The 18,935-nt window shown below is 35.2% G+C and overlaps 1 protein-coding gene across 5 annotated transcripts in view; it reads left to right on the top strand.

The window, feature by feature from the left end:
* Positions 1-18,935, top strand: part of LOC124169347 (high affinity cAMP-specific and IBMX-insensitive 3',5'-cyclic phosphodiesterase 8-like) — an 86,080-nt gene that overhangs the window by 45,235 nt on the left and 21,910 nt on the right. For all 5 annotated transcript variants that reach the window (XR_006867098.1, XR_006867097.1, XR_006867099.1 and 2 more), the window contains exons 6-15: positions 460-627; positions 2,090-2,298; positions 3,686-3,843; positions 8,104-8,240; positions 9,465-9,572; positions 14,052-14,242; positions 16,602-16,880; positions 17,634-17,761; positions 17,835-17,986; positions 18,698-18,859. Coding sequence is in view for 1 of the 5 variants with exons in the window: in XM_046547933.1 (XP_046403889.1) it covers positions 460-627; positions 2,090-2,298; positions 3,686-3,843; positions 8,104-8,240; positions 9,465-9,572; positions 14,052-14,242; positions 16,602-16,880; positions 17,634-17,761; positions 17,835-17,986; positions 18,698-18,859 (1,692 nt within the window). In the remaining 4 variants the exon portion in view is untranslated. The remainder of the gene's footprint in view (positions 1-459; positions 628-2,089; positions 2,299-3,685; positions 3,844-8,103; positions 8,241-9,464; positions 9,573-14,051; positions 14,243-16,601; positions 16,881-17,633; positions 17,762-17,834; positions 17,987-18,697; positions 18,860-18,935) is intronic.

The raw sequence follows: 18,935 nt of genomic DNA, 5'->3' as shown, positions 1-18,935 counted from the left end.
TTCTTCCAAAGAGTAGCATTTTTAATTTTTTTTTACCAGAACTGTGGGATGAATTTCACATTTTTATCATTTTAAAATCAATTGTAAACATTCAAGACACACAATACAAATATAAGTAGTAGTTTAGAAATATTTTACCAAATAACTAAAATACCCTGAATGTTGTTAAAAATATTTGGTACCTCATGGATTTAATAGTTATTTTTTTGATTTCTTTGAAATTAAAATGTATGTATTTTTTTCTATTTAAAGAAGCACTTGCAATTTTCCACGATTATAAAGTTTTATTCTGACCTCAGCTTTGATGTTACTATATTGAAACCTAGGTCGGAATAAAAGTTAATAATTGTGGAAAATTGCAAGTGTTTCTTTCAATATTTTGAGAGTTTCTTTCAATATGGAAAAATTCCACTCCTTCACGCCTATTTCTTCTGATGTTATTCTTTTTCTCTACTTCAGTGGCTTGTTGAGACAACTAGTGTTGGTGCTTGCATGGCGGAAATTACTCAGGCAGAACACTGTGATGTATCATTAAAGCAACAACTTGCAACAGCCAATACTCTCTTGGTGGCTCTGAATAAATGCCGAGAAATAATTCATGTCACCGATGCATCTCACCAAATTCAGGTAGGTCGAAGGGATGGTGTGGGACCTTGCTAAATAATCATTAATAAGGGCTGCTCTTGGTAATCTGGGCCCAGAATTCATATAAACATGCAAAGATTGTGGTAAGTGGTTCATGCATCGCTCGTAAAATGGATGATATACCACTAAAAAAAAGGCTTTAAAACATTAATAATTCAAAACTCACTGCTGAATTGCACGAGGTTGTGTGGTAGTGGATAAGTAGTTTAACAAGTATGTAGTTGGCCCAGTCCAGTGTGAAAGTATTTTTTTCAATAATTTTTTTGAGATTTTAGATAGCAGTATAATAAAGTATATTCAGTAGATTTGCATATATCGTACATTCATTTCCACTCAGTAACTCTTTTAATTTATGCCAAATTGATAGTTTCAGTACTTTTAATATGCAAGCCATGGGCCTAAAATAATTAGAAGGCTGAATTTGCTTAAAAATTCTTTATGCCAGTGTCGCAAATAAAAATATCCTTGAACATAAATATGGTTGTTATGGAAAAGAACATGTTGCAGTGTAAGATAGACCACGAAAATATAGAAAATATATCTCCATTTTGGTCTCAACCTTGAGCAATCTGATTGTAAGGAGAAACCTTTACCCACAGATTTGCCCACTCATTCTCCTGATGTGCCATCAGAAGTAATTTTGAGATTTTAATTGTTAAAGCCCTTTTTAATTTAAAGTATTGGATATAAAACCCTGTATTTTTAAGTGATTCATGATTCATGTCTCTCAAACTGTAGGTCTGTGTAATGTTTGAATGAATTTCAAGGTCTGGTTTCCTGTAATGAAAAAAAAATAATTTTCCAGTGTTTAGTGATAATGGGCGAGATCTGAACAACATGCCAGTTGCAACGCAAGAAAGAGACTTGCACAAGTGGGGGTTAATTCGAGGAGGGGAATTTGGTTCTCTGTGAGTCATGAAATAGGAGTGGTGTTGCTGCCTAGGGGGTCAACCAAGTGGGCTGGGATTTTTATGCATAATAATTGGCTCTTGTCAGCTGATTTATAGATAATTCTTCTCGGCATGACTATCAGCAAAACTCTATGAAGATATACACGTTTTTCTTCAACAGAGTGGGCATTTCAGAAAAAGTTGGTCCATTCAGAGTGTGGGATAATTGCCATTCTTGTCAATTGTCATAGGTTTGTTTTATAGGTCAGCTGAATCTCCTCTACCTTTTTGATTTAGTATTTTTTCTGTTCATCTATTTTGAGCAATTACATATTTATTATTTATTCTTATGTCTTGTTTAATTATTGACTACACCGGTGCACACAGTTTTAATAATACTTTCCTTAAGAAATTTATCAATCATAACAACACTTTGCAGCATGTTTATGTGATGTTATTTATGTATTTAAATTAGTTTAATTAAACTGAAGGTGAAAATTTGTATTTCAACCTTGACTAAGCTTCAATTAATTTGTTGTATTTCTTTTGTTTAGTATGTGAACAGGGCTAGCGAACGTTTAATAGGATATCGGCTGGAAGAAGCGAGGGGAAAGTGTTTGTTGCAGCGGGGCAGTGAGGATGAAGTGATGACGCAGCAGTTGTTGAAGGGACACTCTTGGGAAGGCTCTGTTGCGTGCTCTAGGCAGACTGGAGATTCCGTGACACTTAATTGCCGAATTGTACCAGTTGCCGTTTCTAGCAGGTTTGAAACTTCTCACTTATCGTCTTCCAATCAAATATTTTTTACAGGCTTTCAGATTGGTGAAATAAGATTCGTTGATTTCCCACGAATAATGTGGGTAAACTCTTCTCGGGATTCCCACCGGGTTAAATTCTTCATTTTAACCTATGTTTCAAGCTCCAACTCAGGGCTCATCCTCAGGGCTGCTGAATGTCGTTTTATGAACAAAAAAAAACAAATAAAATCACATTCTGCTGCCCTGAGGATGAGCCTTGACTCAGAGCTGAAAACGTTGGTTAAAATGGAGAATTTAACCCAATGGGAATCCTGAGAAGAGTTTACCGACTGTCTTTCAGATTATCAAACAAAGTATCCAGGGCTGTTTGGCTTCCTTTACTCTTCCACCTGTTCCAGCCTTAGCTCAGTGAAATTTTGAAGTTTTGGTTTGTGCTAGCTCAAAAGTGCAATGCATTTTGCTTCTTTTCTCCATTCTGTCTTTAACTGCGTATAACGTTCAATTATTTGTGGGTCAGCATTTTATCTACCGATTTTTACTGGATTGAAAAAACATATTTAATTGGTCGGTGCAATCTGTGCACTATCACTGTTTGTCAAAAGTAGTGCTCCTCGTAGAAATGAGTGGCCTCCTGTCAGTTACTATAAAAAGGATGTGATTGTATAATAGTATTTGCATCAGAAAACAGTCATTCCTTTGGCTGCCCTGCTGCTGCCCTTATTATTAGCTTTAATTCAATGTAAAATGGCCTTGTTAAACCAATTTATACCAACCAGTAATGGAGAGCAAAATTTATGCATATCCTAGTGTTTCTTTTTCCACAGCTTTCTTCTTTTTGTAGCCAGCATTTAATTTTTTATTTCCAATTCTAATTGCAGTTGTATTTATTATTCACTTTATCAACTTTTACTTTGCGATTTGATGATATTTTATCTGTTGGATGGACTTATTTTCAGTAATACCTACAAACAAATTTTTTTTCTAATTTTCAATAGATGGAAATGAAGCCAAGAAAAGAGTAACTTGGATTTTCATTAATTTTGATAGCATTATTGTTTTTGTATTTGAAACAAGTTTAATCATAAATGTCTGATTTCTAATTTTATTTTTTTTCCAATTATGTACCATAAAAACTGAATTTCACTACCAAGTATTTTATGCCAATAAAAATAGTACTCCTAGATGTTACTTATTCGTTAATGTACATTACATTTTTGGTGTAGGGTAGGCATATTACATCTGGTTGATACACTAATTTTTGTCGCTTGTATATCAGTAGAAAGCACTTGTATACTTTTTGCATGCTTCTGTACTTTTATTGCTACATTATCAGGAGGTAGTGTTGCACCCTTTGTATGTGTTATTAATAATGCACCTATCATATGTGAACAGGTCACCAACGCACCTAGTTTGGGTTCATGATCCACCTCTACTTTTAGCCGAAAAGACATTGAGTGATACTACGCCAGATGGAATGTATCCTCTACCCCGAGGAAGTTTACGGTCAATCAGGAAAGCTTCATACGATATCAAATCTCTCAATAGTGATGGTTTGTAGACTTTTTAAGTGTATTTTTTGGTGTGTTTTAGCATTAATTCTCGGGATTTTGGTGATCAATATGGTGGTTGCACAAGTTGATTTTACTGTCAGAGATTTTAAGCAGTACTTCATGGAAGTTGTGGGTATTCATATGTAAATGTAATTTGTACTTATGTAAAGCCTTCAGTTCTATGTTATAATGTATTTAATGAGCTTAGAGGAGGACTTTTAACATTAGCAATGAAGAATTATTTCTGGTAAGCAACCCTATACTCTTTATTTTCTGAAATTACTATAGAATCACTCACAAAATTTCTTAGACCATGGCACTATAAATTAGTCGCACTTGTCATCTTAACTTAACATAAAGTTAGAATTTGCGATGTGGTTATGTGCTATTTGGCTGGGAATTCTTTTTTTCTAAAAAAATTCACCCCATAGTGTAATTGCATTTTAATCATCGGTTTAAATGTTAGCACATGTATGTGATTCAGAGTTAATGATTTTTCTTAAAATATATGTTTGGAATTTCATAAGGAGATCACGACCCCACGCCTTAGTATTCAGTGATTATAGAGCATGAATTAAGATATTATAAGCTGGGAGAATCTAGAATTAAAACAAACTAGGAAATGCCTTGACAATAAACATTTCGATATAAAGCCTATACTTCCTGCCTCCTTTGTTAAATTTTTTGTGCTTTTTCGATTGTGGTAATGCTATCAGATTGGTGGTTATTGTGGTTCTCTCAGTGCTCCCAATACAGAGAATGAGGTGGCAAAGACTGTACAATATGGTCTTGTGACGTCACTCCTCATACATCGCAGGGGTAGGCTGTTTCAGCGTAGCTTGAAAATTTGCCTTTTTCTGAAAGATTTTATATGTATAAATAGGGCTTACAAATGAAACTCGGCACAGATATAGTTCCTTAGTTAGATTTAACTTTCAAGTACAAAAATTAAAAAAATGGTAGACAACTGTTGCCAAGTTCTCCAAAACACACCCTTCGTGTCCTTCAGTTCTGGTCCATTTACTTTAGTGGCACAAAATCATGAATATTACCTTTTGACACTGCTAGGATGTGAAATATATTGTACTGCAGTAATCAAAACTGAGCAAAAGCATGTATTAATGTATGTGATTTTAATATGAATAGTTGACTTATAGTTCTTTGGCTTCTTAGCAGCAAATTGTCGGGTGTTGATCAAGGATTGAGGGTAAACATCCTATATGCTGCTCCTTTGTAATAGCTTATGGATTGGTGAATGAATTATTTCTTGGTTTCCATCTATTCAGGTTCAGGTTTATTTATTCTCCCTGAAAATACAAGGTAGCATGGTAATACTGGTGATGACAGTAATTCTTTTTATGTTTTACTTCCAGTTAATGAATCACTCAGGCATGCAAAAATCATAAAGAATTTTGGAAATATGTAGCTTTTTTTGGTTCAACAATTGATATAGAAAATTAATATTTGTCCTCACATTTAAGTTAGCATCAATTTATCGTTCTTTTAAATTCTTGGTGGTATCCTTGAATGTCACAATTTCACCTCTGGTTGAAAATGTGGGTGAATATTCATTTGAATTTTGTTGGAAGTGCACTCTTATACTTGTCATCAGAAGTTCTTTGACTAAGCTATAATTCCGATTTGGCAACCAATGATTAATTCATCACAATATTTAACCATAAATCTAGTTTTGAAATAAATGCAGTGTTGTGTGTAGCATGTTACCTCAACATGTAACTTTTGCATTGTGAAAATCAGCTGCCTTGATTCAGAGTAAAATTTGAATCATGCAATCCTTTCAGTTCCTGTTTATTCTTGAAAAGTCCCCAGACAAGAAGGAATATAAGATGGTTTCATTAGTTAAACTATGTAACTCTTAAGCTGGGGATATAGGTTCAAGCATTGTTCTTAGCAGAAGATTTTTTATGGTGTAAAGGCATTGGTATAACGTGTAGTTGTTGAATATCTTATGGTTAATGATTGGCTGGTTCATGCAGCCACTAAATGTTTCTCGGGGTTCCATTTGGGTCAAAAAACTCCATCGTTGCCAGCGTTTCGAAGAGAATGTTGCTCATCATCTTTAGGGTATTCTGATGCAGGATTGAGCAACCAGGCTTGTATATGATTGCCCAGGAGTCAAGCTCAATGTGATTGATGGATGCCTCCAATGATTGGGTTCCATGATTGGCTAAGGTGGAAACCTTGGACTTGGCTGATACTTTTTCTTTTTGTTGGCCGGATCTCGTCTGCTTCCTTCACCACTCTGTCTCAGAAGCTTTGGGTGTGGCAGAGCAATTTCATGTCTTCCCATTTGATGGTATAGTCATTGTTGATGGTGTGCCTTGCAACTGCTGACTTCTCAGGTTGTGCCTGCTTGAGGTGCCATTGATGCTCCTTCATCCTGATTTCTATAGTCCTGCACGTTTCCCCAATATGTTTACACTTCACTGCACTCGCATGGGATTCTATACACGCCGGGAACCTTGAGACCGGCAGTGTCCTTGGTGTGGAATTGTCTGCTCAGAATCTTTTGTGTCGGGAGATGGGCGGTCTTGATGCTGTGTTTGTCCAGTATACGTGAAATCTCGCCCAAAACAGTGGAAACATAGGGTAGTTATGCCATGGCAGTAGGTCTTTCCTTCTCTTCCTTCTTTTCTGTAGTTTGGACATAGGCCCTTTTGGTGGCCATAGAGATTTCTTGTTGTCCATACAGGTTCTGAAGGAAGGTTTTCCTCTGATACCAAAATTCTCTTGGAAAATTCTTTTTGTCTGAGATGGCTGTTGCTCTGTGGATAAGAGATGATGGTACCGCCTATCTTTATGTAAGGCGGTGATGGCTCCTTCTGTTCAGATACAAATTTACGTGTGTTGCTTTGCAGTAAACTTTGTGTCCAAGCCTGCCACACTCTTGTAGATGAGAATTTCAAGAGAGGGTTTTCATCAATTCTTCTTGATTTTTGTGGTGAAGCATATGTTGGGATGGAGTCAGTCCATTCACATGCTTCAAAAATGGTCCCAGGGCATCCATCCCATGTAGCCAAATGACAAAGGTGTCATCCAAATGTCTAGAAAAGAATTTGGTCCAGAGTGGAGCTGAGTCTAGAGCACGTACTTCAAACTCCTCCGTATAAAAATTAGCAATGGCTGGTGATAGTGGTGACCCCATGTCTGTTAACTGTTTGTAGATCCTCCCCTAAAACATAAAGTATGTGGAGGTCTGCTCATAGTGTGGTAACTTCTCTGTGTGAGGGTCAAATTTCTTTCTCAGCATTGCAAGGGTGTCAACAATAGGCACTCCGGTGAAAAGTGAAACCACATGCACCCCCAGTATGATGTCTACAGGCACAAGTTGGATACCTTGCATTGTTTTGATGAACTCAGCAGAGTTTTTAACATGGTGGCAACAGAGACCCAGCTGAGGTGCCAGAACCATCAGGTAGCAAGCTATTTACATAGCTGGTCAAGGAACTTATAGCACTGGCTATTGGTCTTTGTTGTATTCCCCTCTCTTTGGACTTTTGGGACTCCATCTATTGTTGGTGGGGCTGTTGCTTGTGGCCGTAATGCACTCAATTGGTTAGTTCATGGTTTATAAGATTTTATTAGATTGACTCTAGGCCAGATTTTCAGCAAAATTGTGCATAAATTGTTTTTTAAGCATATAATCCTGCCTTATCTCATTTAACCCCATAATTTATATGATTATCGGCAGTTGTTATGTGTACCAAAGTTCTTGACTCGTTGTTGATTTTAATGGATAACCATTGCAAAATTATTATGATTATTGCAAAAATTTATTTCTACTGACTTTGTGATGATTCTTTAAGGGATGAGATCAATTATTTGTAATTGGGACAAATAGATATGCAGTGTTTTCTGTGCATGTATTATGTCACAAGTTCTATTAGATGTAGAAAAATTCAAATTCACTTTTGTATTACTTAAAATTATTAGGAAAATGTTTTCAGTTAGAATTACAATTATTTGTAATTGAAATCATCTTTGAATCAAAGCGACTAATGCCAATGAGTGAAGTGCATGTATCTCCCATTTTATGGTAAATATGTACATACATACTGCAGTAGATATTGTCTTTAATTTTCTATGTTAATGTCCCTTCTAGACATATTTAGGATGCAAGTTCAATTTTGTTACTTATTCATAGCATATTTCCATTTATCATCTTCTTGTTTTTAAAATTTTTATTCCTATACTTTTCATAGTATTATCTCTCACCTCTATAAAATGTTGATTTTTCAGGGTCTCAGTTCATTAGACGGCAGAGCTTAGCAAAACTCCATGCGCTGACAATGGAAGCACCAATCACTCGTGTCATGTCCCTTATATATGCAGCCCAAGAAAATTGTCCACCGGGCTTAGCTCCAATGCTTGACAAGGTTAGATCACACAAATATTTTTTGTTTCATCTTTCCCTTAATCCTTGCATTCAGCTCAGAAAAATCTGGTTCAAAATTCAAGGTACCAAAGGAAGTTGGACTTAAATATTATGGGTTGAAATTTATGGTACGTACTTCAAGTGTTTGTATGTACAAAAAAATCACTGTAGTTTTATGCACTATATTTTACTGCTAAAAAACTAAGAATGTGGCGTTAACATCAGAGTTACATCTCCAAAATTAGTGGATAAAAGTTTGGGAAACGTTAATTTTAATGTGTTGAGTTGCATCCATTACTAATGAAATAAAAAAACTGAAATTTTTAAATAGGCTATACTCTCTTTAATTTTGAAACACTAGTTTAAATTATCAGTGGGGTGTGATCATGAACAAATGAATAAAATTCAACCAAAACGTCACATCATTGGTAGAAAATTTTGGAGCACACAGGAAGTATACATGCAATTAAAAGATTAAATGATTTATTCCTTGTATGAGGCTTTGAAATATCAGTGCATTATGTTTAAAAGTCATTTTAATCTGAAAATGTAGCTTATGTTGTTTAAATAACATTTTAAAAACAAATAATATGATCATACATTTTGCCTGTGCTCGCTCGCTGATTTTTTAAAGAAAGTGATCTATTCTAGAAATAAATTACCTTTCATGTCTTGTGTGTTGCATTGAAATTGATTACTTCCGTTAGATGTAGGACCTCCCCAAGCTCGGGTGTCTTGCTTTTTTTACTGGCAGTAAGTGAATTCTTGAACTAAACAGTTAATCATTATCACTTTTATGACTAGCAGTTTAACAGAATGATCTTAATTCTCTAATTGATCAAAAGAGTTGTTGTAGTATTACAGCCCTGAGTCAAAGATTCCATCGTCACTTATCTGTACCATATATTATTTTAATAGTTGCGTAATAATATGCGTTATTTTGGATTGCAATAAGTGGTAGAGAAATACTTTCTGGTTGTATAAAATTCTTGATGACATCATTCCTTGATTATCCTATTTCTTTGGTGCCTATGAAATTGTTTAGGAACAATAATGTTTTCAAATTTAACTGGAGGATAAATGATTTTGTTTTCATTTTGAAACTCAACCAGGAGTATAATATTTCATATGAAAAAAATCACAAGTATTTTATAGTAGGTAAAATGGAGGGTAATAATTTATGTAGTATTCAGGTATTTTATGTGAATTTCAATTGTTTCTTCAGGTAATGGATATTTTACGTAGCAGTGAGCTGTACTCCCCAAGGCTAACTGAAGAAAGTGTTCGTCCGGATGATCCTGTAACCAGTGATCTTATTGGTGCTTTGTTATCAGTATGTATGTTTCCTACATTTATATAAATACCTGTCTTTCAATTGTAGTTTTCCTATGCATATTTTATTGTTCTCTCCTCTTATTGTACCACTTATGTATATTCCTTTGGACATATGCTGTCACATCTGAATTTTTAGGTTCAGTGAGTCCTTGTTTAACGTCACCTACCGTTCCTGAAAAATGTGACGATAAATGAAATGACGTTAATCGAAGCATAATATCCTATTAAAAACAATGTAAAAAGTGAATATCGGCTTCTAGACCTCACAATTCCTACGCGAAAGAAATGTTAGCGTATCATATCTGGGGCATTTTTTACGGTGGAATGCCAAACTATCGCATAAATACGAGTTCCTGTCTTCATCGACGACAACAGCAGCAGTGACGTAAATCCTTCTCCATTATTGTATCTTCCAGCATTTGCTTTTCGGCTTCGCTATGGTGGTCGCCCGGGCGAGCGTCGCCTGGGCATCATCATCGCTGAAACATCGTCGCAGTTACAGGAACCAAAATTATTGTGAACTCAGCAAAAAAAGTGACGACAAAAACTCCTGGTTCTACACGGAAAAATGCCTTGAAATCACTTTTTAGGTTCCTGAAAACCATTAAGTCAAGTAAAACCTTGCGCACCTATGCAAGAATTCATTTTTCAGAAATTTTTGATAAAACCGTAATCACAATTAAGAAAAAATACACCGTTTTACACTTTGCTTACACTGACTGTATCACTGCCCACAAAACGAACAACCTGCAACGCCCGCCGCTTCGCCTTTTTTTCCCGTGCGAAATTTAAAAGACTTGACGTTATCGCGAAGCGTAGGTGTGATAAACGAATGACGGTCTCAAAATTTTCATGACGTTATCGTGAAATGACGTTAAACGGGGTGATGTAGAACGAGGACTCACTGTATTTGTCTATTGTTTAAAAATAGCCAATAATGGGATTTCTCAAAGATCAGTGAGTCTAGCAAGGAGTTTTGAACCATGTATGTTTTACAAAAGCAAAAGATGTCCAGTTCACTGCCGTTATATGAAATTGAAATTTTTAATATGAAGCAGAAATACCTTTAAACAATAACTCAGTTGAGAAAAATCGGTACTTATCAGTTCTTGCGGAACATTAAAAAGAAATTCTTTAGATGAGAAATTTGTGGAAAAAAATATTGAGCATAATTATGTGGTCTCCATGGGAATGGTACCAAAAACAAATAACACTTGTAGCCAAATTCTACGGTGAAGTACGAACCCCTTAGACTCTTTGCCAAGAAACGAAGAAGAGACAATCATATTGCTGAAGGAGAAAGGACTACTACCAGAGAAAAAATTTGTAATGGCCACAAAATGAAGATGTTAATGAGGCATTGTCGAGTTGATTTCAAATGCTCTAAAAGAAGTGCTGCCCTACATCTGTGAACATTTTGTCGAGAGCACCAGTGACGCTAAAAGAAGCAGTGTGGAATAAAGCGTGGTCTAATATCTAGCAGAGTTTATGGCGCACAGAAGATGGAAGGGTGAAAATCCATTCGATTCATTGTTGGAAATATTTGTCAAGATTTGGCCATCAGTTAAGAATATTTGAGTTTAAAGTTGATAAATGAATTAGTTGCCCTCATTTTTGAATTGTTTTGATGATTTTAAAAATGTTCAGGGATATCCATTTATGTTCTGAGAAATCTAATTTTAGCAGTTTGAAAGTATTCATAAAGCAGTTTTACTTTTTGAGTGTGCAATTTGTTTGTGCCTTAAAAATGTTAATCAGCTGCAAAGTCCATAAAAAATGATAAAGAACAGTTGCTTTATTGCTCTCAGTTCTGATTCTTCCCCATTCAGACATTTGACCTTTTTGCACACTATTATCAGTGTACAACCGAAACATTCAGTATAAAACGCTTGTGGTATTATGTAATGTTAGGTAGAAAGAGAAATTGCAAGCAAAGTACAGTAGTACCTCGAGATACGAGTGCCCTTACATACGAGATACTTCAGATACGAGCCGTCTAGCGAGCGAAAATGTGCTTTGAAATACAAGTGAAATTTGATATATGAGTGAAAATTCAGATCGTAGGAATGGCAGACTGCAGCACGGCAAAAAAAGTAAAGACTAGTGGAGTGAGAAAAACTAAGAGTGACTAAAATTAAGCATACAGTAGCATTTAAGTTGTATGTAAGTTGCATTTAAGTGACAAAATAAGTAATTCTTTTTATAAAATTAGTTTTTTTGCTTTGAATTCTCTTTTGGTATGCTTTTATAAAATATTTGTCATTTATAAATATATTTTTCTCACTCGAAAACACGTAACAAAAACAGTTGTGGTAGTATATTTGGGGCTGGATCGGATTAATGGCATTTCAATCAATTTCAACTGGGAAAATGGCTTTGAGATAAGAGCAAGGTTATGGAACGAAATAAACTCGTATGTTGAGGTATCAGTGTACTCACTAATTTTGCATATATGCATATGCAATTATCAACACATTTGGATACGGTGTGTTGCATAACGTATAGGATAAAACTGATGGTTATTTATCATGCAAAGCAGATTGGGATCAGTCTTTTCGTGGGTAGTGGCATCCTGCATATAGACAATAATTGGATTTCTTATGGGGAAAACATTATTTTTGTAGGAAAGAATATTATTATTTTGGAGGATCTTCATCCAACAATTCTCAAAAAAATTGGATAGCCAACTTCATCCGTGGATTGTCCTTTTTAGACTCTATTTCACTCACCACTAAATCCTACCTGTTTTCTTAGGTTCTTCAAGCAACCATTGATATGTTGAATTGAATGGAATTTTTCAGCTAAGAGCATATATTGATACTTTCTTGTTAAAAATACTTATTGTTAGTTTTGATTATTGGCTTATTACGCATTTGAAACATAATTGGCTATTACGAAACATTTGAATGGATTTGGGTTGCACTGAATGGCAGAACAACATCAGTACAAAATGGGAATTCATTAAAGTACATATTCAATTCTGTACCTGGAAAATGATGTGATAAACTTAATCAAAATCATTAAAGGCCTTCAGTTTTCCATGGTGTTTGAATTCTGTTCAGCCGAATTATTTCCATAGCTAGTGATAAAATTTCAAAGGTCATCAAACAAGGATATGTGAATAATTATTTAAGTTTTTTCTAGGGATGGAGGGATGATTTGAGGGAGGATTTTTTTCGCATCCGTATCTGGATCGGATATTTGATTTCAGTTGTTGGATGTTTGCATATTTTTGGATCCAAATGCATTTTTAATTGCCTGCTTTAAAACGAAAAAATTGTTCAAGTTTCTTGCGGGTGCATGCGATCAAATGAATGCTTTATAGATTTTCATACACATTTAAATATCTTAACTGATTAAAAATCATTTGAAAAACTTTCAAGTTATTTGACAGCATTCAAATTTTCCTCACGCACGTTTCCCCCAAATTTTTAAAATTTCTCAATACATGCTGACTTGTGTTTCACCCACAAATATTTCAGTACTAATGAGGTGGATTTTGCACTTAATCAGGATAGTTTCATGCTACACATACATTGAGCTCTCTTTATCTCAATAAAAATGTTTCCATACATTGAAATACATTTTTATTTGTATATCATTGAATTAAACTGCAACTGCACAATCTGCCACATAATTGACAATGTTTAGAACAAAATGGACTTCATGTGAAACGATGTGCGGGAACAGAACAAGACAACCACTCTAGCAATCTCGAGAGGAAGGGATGGGTAGCAGAAAAATGGTTCATGAGTAGGTCAGTTGTCGTTGTATTGCTTAAGCGTCGCTGTGCCACGGCATATGCAAAGAGAGGATAAGAACTCTTTCCATTCACGCTGCATCCACTGAAGCATTAATTTAAAATTTTGGATCCAGATCCGATGCCTTCAGCAAATTTGGATCCGAAGTATCTGGTGAGGGGCAATATCAGTGGATATTTTGATCCTAGGTATCCGATCCGACCATCTATAGTTTTTTCTTAAATACAAAACTAATTTTCTTTTCTTTCACAATGATGTTGACTTGGGGATGGAAGAGCCAGCCCATTTCAGGTGGGATGTACGAAGGCTATTTTCCGGAATTAGCAAAATTTCAGATTAAAAAATTTTTCAGCTACTTAATATTATTTAATACGTCTAGATTTTTTTCCCAATTCTTAGGATATATTTATATCTTATAACCATAGACAGATTATGGGGGTTTACATAAATCACAGCTGTTGAAAAGGCCACAATCACGAGAAAAAAGTGAAATAATTCGGGCCGATAAATAGGCCCCTGGCAGTTTTCGCTTAACCAGCGAGGGCCGACATATCGGCCCGGTGGCAGTAAAAGGGTTATATATGTAAAATTCAAGATGCATTTGAACTCATTTGTTTATTCATTCATGAGGAGTATACATCCATTGCTCATTTTAAGAGACGTATGTGTTTCAAGTTGTATAATATTTATTTTTCCTCTGGTTGATTTTGATTCAGCAAGGTCCAAAACCACTCTCAACACGGCGGAGTTCTAGTGAATCAACAGTAAAGAGTCACCGGGGATCGGTTCTCCCTCGAGGTTCTCTACCAGCCATTGCAGTTGTACCTGCCAATCTCCAAGAGTTGCTCGAGTCGGATGTTATGTGGGAATTTGATATTTTTAAGTTGGAGAGACTATCTCAGTACAAGTATGACTCTTTTCTACATAATTCTAAAGATGGTATTTTTATATTCTGTTCTAGGGTGGAATGAAAAATTAACTCATTTAACCGTTAGATGCTCATGGTGCCGATGAATCGACTTTCAGTTTTTGCCTTAAAACACTTGAGTTGCAGATGTATCAGCTCCGTGTTTAATCTCATGTAAAAATGTTGTACTTGCTTTGGGAGAACATATATTTTATACTGGAGATTATGTAAATGTTTATCACTCCTGATGAAATTAGGATCTTCTACAGTATTTAGTGTTGTATATAAACAAAAGAATTTTTCTCTTCTTCCAAATGCCTGAAGCACTCTTTAATCAGGCTTGAGCTGCCTGGGGGTGGAAACAGAAATTGCTGTGAGAGCGAAAGGGTTAAGACTTGTTTTATGTATTATTTCTAGTTTCAGTCATGCTAAATATGGTCCTTGCAAATAAAAATGTAACACCTACCGATGAAATTTGAAATATAATAGGGCACAGAAATTTAAATACCATCCGGGGTAAGAGTTCCTCCTCGGCTGGAAGCTATGGAGATGTTTTCAAAGTCCAAAATATAAAGGGATTATCCTCCTCTTTACTGTGAGTTTTCAGGCAGTAAGTTCAAGATTCAAGGTTGAATGGTGATGCTCTTACGTTTCTTCTGCAGTCTTTGAACAATATAGGCTATTAAATGTACTGTGTTTTCAACCATCATAGGGGCTTGAGGCATTCCTGTTTGTGGCCGCTGACGATAAAACATGCCAAGGGCATGACATTTGCTTTACATAAATTCTCTCATTCTTACTTACCCGAAGCCCTGTTATATGCTTCATTCACTTACCACATTTTACAGCTTATAAGATGCACCTTTTATCCAAAATAACAGCTAAAAAAATCGCCTCATTTTATACAGGTTGGTCCGAAATTTACTGATACACTACCATGGTAATTGCGGAGTAAGTTATTCTTAACAGCATATTACTTAAAAAGTTTTTGCTCATTTCTGAGCTGTTTGCAATTGAAGTTAGCCAATCAGAGCACAGTACGGGTGAATATGAATATCCTTAGAGAGGCGTTGTTGTAAAACCGTAAGTGGTTTCGAAGCACCAGCCAAACAAAGCAAAGGATTGAATTTTACTCTCGAACCAATTCAAACATCGGTGTTTCAGCTGCGAAACAATGCTGGTGTTTCAGTGGTGCAGGTGGCTAGAAGCGAGTCTTTCAGTCGGAACATTTTTTATTCGAATGGCTTTTGATGTTTAAGAAGTTAAGTTTGCTCTAGTACTGTAGAGGCCAATGATTGGCAGAAAAAAGTGGTGTTTAGTTTTGGAAGTTTCTTCAATGGATTACCAATCGGAAATTAAGAAAATGTTATCTACAATCTTTAAGTCAATAAATATTTCATATCAAATTTATGCAATTATTGCATGCAGCTGAACACTGCCCAGGGGAGCATTAGATTTTTGTTGCACTCAGGCATGTTTACACAGTGACCCATCAATGTCAAATGGGAGAGGAGGGGATAAGTGGAAGTGAGGGGGCTGGAGGAAGTGGAAGCAAGTAGAGACAAAGAGAGTCGCTACAAATCGATGGCTAAGTTCTGACAACACGTATCTCAAATTCAGCTGGTTTGAGACAGATATCTTAAACAAAGTATAATGACATTAAAAAAATAAAATACAAACAAAAAACAACTCTTTGTTTGCAAATGAATGCTTCTTTCTCAACTTTATGAACTTTTGGTCTTTAATTTCATTGTGCAAGTAAAAAATATTAATCGTTTTTTTGTCCTCCTGAAAATCTGCTATTTTTGAGATGCATTTTGTTAGAACTTAGCCATCGATATGTATTGTATGAGCCACAGCCAGGCACTGGCCTGCTGTTCACTGGAGTACATGGAACAGTGGAAATATGAGTACAATGACATTGTCTCCACTAAAAAGATTTGAGGGCGGGTGAAGAAAGCTCTCAATGAGTCCGTTTATAAATCTAAAATAACAGACAATTTGCATAAATAATCATAATTGAGTAGACTTTTCTCAGGTTTTTGTGAGGGTAAGAAAATTTTTCTTGAATGAATTAATTTAAGGCAGCCGGCGTTTCAGGTTCCTTCTCGTCTCCCATTCTGAAGGCTACATAATTATGTGGTGTGGTGTCATTCTGGGAAAGTATTAAATCATACGTAATTACTCATTGTATGATTTAGGTAAAGTATGAACGTTGCAAGATATAAAAGTAAAATTTTGGATTATCCATGTTTTACAATTATTCGTGCTGCCCTTCCCCATCATTAGCCTGTATATTTAGGAGTTTACCGTTTGCCCACCATACATAGGTCCTCATTATAACAACTTGTCATTTCAGGCCTCTTGTATGGCTGGGTTTAAAAATTTTCTGCCGTTTTGAAGTGCCTCAAGTTCTCAACATTGATGAAACAACACTGCAGAATTGGCTAAATTTAGTGGAAGCCAATTATCATGGTAGCAATTCTTACCATAATTCAACCCATGCAGCTGATGTTCTTCAAGCTACGGCAGTGTTTCTGGAGCAAGAATGCCTCAAAGAAATGTTAGAACCATTAGATGAGGCAGCTTGCTTGATAGCAGCAACAGTCCATGACATAGATCACCCTGGAAAATCAAGGTAATCGGTGTTAGTCAATTTCTTCTCAAAATCCATTATACATTTCTCACCACCTAGGTTATATCATGGTAGATTGGTAGACTTGATGAGGTAATTGCCAGGGATAGACGTAGCCTCAACTGTTGATGTTGACCTTATATAATCAACTAAAGGTCATTTATTTTTATTTAAATTTAATAGTTTAATGATATCTAATAGTATTAAAACTTATAAAATTTAATATCTATTTCAAGGGTTTTTTAAAATACTTCCTCCATACCACTTTGCCCCTTAAAAACTACTGCTGACAGCTTCTAACTTTGCACATAGATGCTATATTCATTTGTGTATGTTGTCCCTTGATTTTTATTGCAATTTCACCTCCCTAAACAGTTGTTGCTTATTTGCATAAGAATTTTCTGAGTTTAATGACTTCTCAGTTGCACTGGACTGCTTTTTGGATGGGTTCTTTGCATTATGAACGTTAAATTACTTTAAAGTCCCTCCCTCTCAAATGTAAATTTAAAATTTAAGTGATCTGGCATAATATTTTGGTGAGTAGTTCTGTTATTGTGCTCAGAATCTTTGTGTCTCCCAATAATAGCACTCGTGCATAATTTAAGAAATGGCTGTCTACTCACTCATTTGACTAATTTTGATGATTGAAAAATTTATCAAGATCTCAAAAGAACTCATTGCTGTACTGGTTACAGAACTGTGTGAATTCGTGTGATACTCTTGATTTTGATTCAGTTATTTTCCTTTTGATTCCAGTGCATTCCTTATCAACTCTAGTAATGAGCTAGCAATTCTCTATAATGACCTATGTGTGCTTGAATCACACCATTCAGCATTGACCTTCAAATTAACATTGTCAGATGACCGGGTCAACATTTTCAAAGGTAGAGATAGTGGCATATATTGAGTAGTGAAATTATTTTAACACTTTTATAACTATATGCTTCATTGTTGTAGGTTTAGAGAGTGACAAATATAAAATCCTCCGTCAGAGTGTCATTGATATGGTTTTGGCTACGGAAATGACAAAACATTTTGAGCACATGACAAAGTTTGTAAATGCTTTTACAAAACCAGCATCTAGAGAAGAAGATGGATTCTCTATGGAGGCAAGTTAGGAATTTTTAACTTTTTTCATCGGAAAATAGCGATGTTCTTCACCTCTTTTGCTTGAAATGCAAATTAAAAATTTAATTAGCACTTTTCTTTTTGTGTACACTCCATATTACATTCCTTATTATTTACTGAAAGTGAGTGTTTACAATTTCAGTCAGTCAAAACTTAAAAAAAAATTGTTTTTCCATTTGCTAAATGCAGGAAATGTGTTGGAAGCTCAGTCAAAATTGTTTTGAAGACTTCTACAGTAATTAATATTTCTGAGAGTCAAGAGATAATTCCTTAAAATGTTATCCAAAAGTTATGAGAAGACATTTGGATTGGGAAATGCAATTGCTACTTACATTTCCTGAATTGAATAACACAATGGAAAATTGTTAAATGAATTATCTAATGGAACATTTTGAGGAAAAATAAGTACATGAACTATTTACTCTAGGAAAGCCAACATTTTAATCAGTATTTCATGTTTCAATTATAAATTTGGGGTTCTTTTATTGTCATTGCTTGATAATCTCTCTAATTTCTGATTTTAAAACCAATTTGGCCTTGTGTTACCTCTGATGCAATTTATAATTAAACAGCTGCATTCTATCTATTTGGGTCATTTGAAGTAAAGTCACTTAATTGGTGCTGTTAAATGTACATAAACTTTGTTTTATAATGTGTTACTTATGTATGAACACTTGGATTTGGTTTTCTAGGTTTCCTGTGATGCTTCTGAGTGTGGTTATTTAAACTCACCTGAAAATGTGGCATTGGTTAAACGAATGCTCATAAAGTGTGCTGATGTTTCAAATCCCACCCGACCCTTGAAGTTGTGCGTTGAATGGACAAAGAGAATAGCCGACGAATATTTCAACCAGGTATTCCAATGTGTGATGCTTATAATAATTTAATAATTAGTATTGATAGGAGAGAAAAGTGTTCTTATGATTCTAT

This window comes from Ischnura elegans, chromosome 12, assembly GCF_921293095.1.
Source record: "Ischnura elegans chromosome 12, ioIscEleg1.1, whole genome shotgun sequence".
NCBI lineage: Eukaryota > Metazoa > Arthropoda > Insecta > Odonata > Coenagrionidae > Ischnura > Ischnura elegans.
The sequence above is the reverse complement of the archived record's forward strand: the minus strand, read 5'-3'. Positions and strand labels throughout refer to the sequence as shown.